At 46.2% G+C, this 4,920-nt stretch overlaps 1 protein-coding gene across 1 annotated transcript in view; it reads right to left on the bottom strand.

The window, feature by feature from the left end:
- RPL11 (ribosomal protein L11) overlaps positions 1-3,183 on the bottom strand; it is a 5,210-nt gene extending 2,027 nt beyond the window's left edge. Inside the window, exons 1-3 of the mRNA XM_012811411.1 lie at positions 2,775-3,183; positions 1,791-1,897; positions 1,320-1,451 (exon numbers count right to left, since the gene is read on the bottom strand). Coding sequence (XP_012666865.1) covers positions 1,320-1,451; positions 1,791-1,897; positions 2,775-2,898 — 363 coding nt within the window. The 5' untranslated portion in view covers positions 2,899-3,183. The remainder of the gene's footprint in view (positions 1-1,319; positions 1,452-1,790; positions 1,898-2,774) is intronic.
- Between the last annotated feature and the right edge of the window lie 1,737 nt (positions 3,184-4,920).

Genomic DNA, 4,920 nt, shown 5'->3' with positions numbered 1-4,920 from the left:
GGTGGGCACCTGTAGTCCCAGCCACTTAGGAGGCTTGAGTTAAGAGGAATGCTTGAGCTCAGGAGGCTGAGGTTGCTGTGGGTTATGATGATGCCTCCGTAGAGTGCAACAGAAAGACATTGTCTCTTAAAAAAAAAAAAAAAGAAAAACTATCTAGGCATCATGGTGGGCGCCTGTAGTCCCAGCCACTTAGGAGGCTTGAGTTAAGAGGAATGCTTGAGCTAAGGAGGCTGAGGTTGCTGTGGGTTATGATGATGCCACAGTAGAGTGCAACAGAGTGACATTGTCTCAAAAAAAAAAAAAAAAAAAAACTATTGCAACATGTACTTTATAGAAAACTGAAAATGGAGAAGTGCATGCGCGCACACACCCCCAAACTCCTTCTGAGTATCCAAGAGTTTGGATATTCAGTAACACAAACCATCATTTCTTCATTAAAAATCCCCATCCCAGGCTCAGCGCCTGTGGCTCAAGTGGTGAAGGCGCCAGCCACATACACCTAAGATGGTGAGTTCAAATCCAGCCCGGGCCTGCCAAACAACAATGATGGCTGCAACCAAAAAATAGCCAGGCATTGTGGCAGGCGCCTGTGGTCCCAGCTTGAGCCCAGGAGTTGGAGGTTGCTGAGAGCTGTGATGCCACGACACTCTACCCAGGGGGACAGCTTGAGGCTCTGTCTCAAAAATAAATAAATAAATAAATAAAAACAATCCCCATCCCAAGGCGGTGCCTGTGGCTCAAAGGAGTAGGGCGCCAGCCCCATATGCCAGAGGTGGTGGGTTCAAACCCAGCTCCAGCCAAAAAATGCAGTAAAAAAAAAATATTCCCCATCCTGAGCAAACTACTGCACCACCCAAACCTATGGCCTGGGGCTGGTTATCACACTCCTAGGGTCTAAGGCAGCCAGTTACCAACCTGTGGCTCTCCACCCCTTTTTAACAATGAAAATACACTGTGGCATTAGGAAGGTTCTTAGTTTAGTCAACCCACAGGCCAAAAGGAAGATTAGTACCACCTCTCCCAAAATTTTCAAATCACTGGCTAGCTGAACAGTTTTCTTCATCCACCTTTAAGCCACGTTGGTGCTTTACAGATACTGGACTATTAGCTCACAACATCAGGGTCTTTCCCATCTTGCTCAGTGCTGTACCCCTACACCTACCACATACAAGGCACATCTTCCCAAGAGGGAAAACACACAGGCAGACAATACGCAAAGCTTCAATCCAACATTTGAGCATCAAGATAGTACATATGGAATAAAGGAAAAGTCCCCTCTCCTCATAGACCAGGAATAGGAAAAGATTAAATATCCATACCACATAGAAGTCTAGGCCGTAGATACCAATGCTTGGGTCATATTTGATACCCAGATCGATGTGCTCCTGGATCCCAAAGCCAAAGTTTCCAGTATCTGAGAAGTTATTTTTTCTTAATTCATACTCTCGCACCTGAGGAGAAAAACACAGCAGCAATATTCCTTGTTATCTTTAATCCTTCCCAAAATAACTAGCTCAACCGGCAACATCCAGTACCCAAGAGCAAAAGCACAAAAACGTGGCTGGTGAGTACACCAAAATCACACCCTCACTATGCATTTCAAGGAATTTTTCCAACTTCTCCAACAGAGAAAAACCCAGAGAAAGTAGAGGCATCAAAATGATTCCCAGGCATCTTTCAAAGTGCTTAAGAAAAAATATTGTTTACTCCTGCTGAGTGCAGAAGCCTTTTAGAAGCTTAAATAAACACATACCAAGGCACAGATAACCCCACAAAGGAATTAGCCTTACCTTCAGACCTTTCTCCAGGATTTCTTCTGCCTTAGCCCCTCTGACTGTGCAGTGGACTGCGATCTTCTCATTTCTCCTGATGCCAAAGGATCTGACAGTGTATCTAGCTGCGAGCAGGGAGGTTACAAGGAGTCAGGAGTTGTCATACTCCCACCGTACTCACCTCTAACCCAGAATACCATCTCCACCACTCAAAGGGACATTAGTACCCCCTCACACTCAAAGTGGTGATGTTCTAGCCAGTGTCACCTATGCTGATTAGTAAATTTCATCTATAGCACAGAAAACTTTCCCTTTTCCAGTCATCATCCCGTATTTCAGCAATTTAGAGCTCTAAGCCACAGTGCCTAAGTCTCAGGAAGGGCACGCTCACAACCAGAACAGGCCAAAGAGGCCACTAGTAAAATTATCACTGTGTTCCGAAGAAAACAAAACATTGATAACAGCGAACATTTGCTGAAACTTTATTCACACTGCTATCCCTATTTTACAGGTTAGGTTCTGAAAGGTTCATTAACTCGGCAAGATCACAGCTGGAAACAAGAAAAAGACCTGAACCCAAGGACTTCCCATATTTAACTATCCTAAAGCAACGCAACTTATACTAACTTCGCATATACCAACTTACTTTATCCTCCACCATCTTACAAAGTATTATTGTCCCCTTAATGCAAATAAGGAAGCGGCTGAGGTCAGGGCCAAACCCAGGCTCCCTGTTCTTAACACAGTTTGTAATCACTAGTTCTAATGCCCTTTACTATACTCCCTAACATTTCAACTCTGCCTCACATCTTAGTTGAAAAATCTTTACTTGGGTTAGTCTTAAAATCTGCTCACATAAAATTAGGTACTCCAAATTCACATTCCAATCTCAACAGGTTAGCTCGTGAGTTTAAAGGGATGCCATCCGTCACTAAAGAGGCCTGACAGCAGGAGAATGAAGAGACAACCAGGCAAAGAGTGGCCATTCCAGCCACTACTCACCTTTGGAAAACACAGGGGTCTGGCCTGTGAGCTGCTCCAACACCTTGGCTGCCCGGGTCAGTCTGTCCCCACTCTCCCCCACACAGATGTTGAGGCAGAGCTTGCGGATACGAAGTTCCCGCATGGGGTTCTCCTTTTCACCTTGATCCTGCTGCAACGAGAAACCACCAGCAGTTAACTAGACCCCATCACAGCTGAGACCCCAAGATTTTTACTACTTTCAATTTCCAGGGCATATTCATTTCCGCTCATTTCGAATCGTAAAGCGAGCCCTCAGAGTCTGTAATATGTCGTCCTAAGGATCTGGGTTTGTCTGGGAAGCATCAAGGAGTGAGTCAACTCGGGTTCTCCTCCTCCACTCACGGAACGTGTGAAGAAACTCAGGACAAGCACTGAGTGTTAAAGTTACAGACATTGAAGATGAACCCGCCTAACGAAGAGCGCTCCCACTGTAAGTCCAGCTAAGGGGTAAGGAAGAGAACTGAAGTGCTGAGGGACCAGGGCACACGTGGTTATGCGACATCCTTCAATCTGTCTGCAAATTGGACCCTTCCTTTTAGGAGGAGGAACCGGCTATGGTTCCCTAGGACCGGGCAGCCCTCACGCTCCCGGGGCCGGGAAAAGGCCCGGAGCCTGTGTCCCTAAACTTTCGCTCCCTGTGCCCTCGCTACAGGCCACGTCTCTCAACCCTCCAAGCAGCTGAACCGAGCCAGTTCCTAGGAGGACGGGAGGGGAGTGACAGAGTCCAGCCCCACGCCCTCGACCCCCACATATCTGCCAGTTTCGGTCTGGCTGGCATCACAGGCTCCGTCCTCCTCAGGCCGCGGGCGAGGTAGCCACCGCGCGCTCAGCAGGCCATGGATGGCGACAGATGAAAAAAGCAAATCTATGGTTCAACCACTCACCGCCATGATGGAAAACAGGAAGAGAAAGTGGAACTTCCGCCCCAGGGCCTTATGGGTTAGGAGGCGGGCTCTTTTTCCAGGCTCAACAGCGAGGTGAGAGAGAAAGAGAGGCGCGTCTGGCCCGGTGGTGCAGCGCTGGCTTCCTCCTTGTGGCTGGTGCCCGCAACTGCAGGTGACGCGACTCACCGGCACTCAGGTTTTCCAGTAATAGTTTTTGACAGTTCGCTGAGCTGGCATTTCTGTGTTTCCCCATCCCGTTGACATCTCCCCTTTCCTACACAATCTCAGGATTCTGCTGGTTCTCGAGTGATGAGACTTCCCAAACGACATGAAATTAATTATGCAAGTTATCATGCAAATGTATTCCCTAACAATGCAAACAAATAGAATTTATACAAATCGAACAGAGTGGTGGCTGAAGAGTGCTGAGCTGTGAAGATAGGTAGACCTGATCTTGTCTTGACTAGCTAATAGCTATATGAACTTGAGCGAGTTACTACAGGTTGAGTATCCTTAATCTGAAATGCTTGGGACCAGAAGTGCTTTGTATTTCAGATTTTGGAATATTTGCATCTACGTAATGAGATGTCTTGGTGATGGGAAGCAAATCTAAGCACAAAACTCGTTTAGGTTTCATATACACCTTACACACACGGCTTGAAGGTAATTTTATACAATATTGCTAATAATTTTGTGCAGGAAAGAAAGTCTGTGTACACTGAACCACAGCAAAGATGTCACTGTCTCAGCCACCCATGTGGACAATCTGTAATTGCCATCATTCCTGACTCTAAATTTATCTGATACCATTAAGCAATCATTTTCTTACACTTATTCATACATAAGTACTTGTTATTAAAATATATGACGTTCCATTAATACAATGAAAAAATGTGTTCAGGGTAATTAAGCAGCAAGGTAACATTACCAGACTACCTGCATCAGCTGCTAACCAATACCAACAACCAACAATAGTGGGCTTTCAGTCTCCATCTACAATATTGTATTTTTTCTGTTTGTTTGTTTGTTTTTGAGACAGTCTCACTTTGTCGCCTGGGTAGAGTACATGGCATCATAGCTCACAGCAACCTCAAACTCTTGGGCTCAAGAGGTCCTCTTGCCTGGGCTTCCCAAGTAACTGGGACTACAGGGGCCTGCCATAACACCTGACTGTTTTTCGTAGAGGCAGGGTCTATCACTCCTGAGCTCAAACAATCCACCTGCCTTGGCCTTCCAGAGTA

Source organism: Otolemur garnettii, unplaced genomic scaffold, assembly GCF_000181295.1.
Source record: "Otolemur garnettii isolate 467f Iridium unplaced genomic scaffold, OtoGar3 scaffold00156, whole genome shotgun sequence".
Taxonomy (NCBI): Eukaryota; Metazoa; Chordata; class Mammalia; order Primates; family Galagidae; genus Otolemur; species Otolemur garnettii.
The sequence above is the reverse complement of the archived record's forward strand: the minus strand, read 5'-3'. Positions and strand labels throughout refer to the sequence as shown.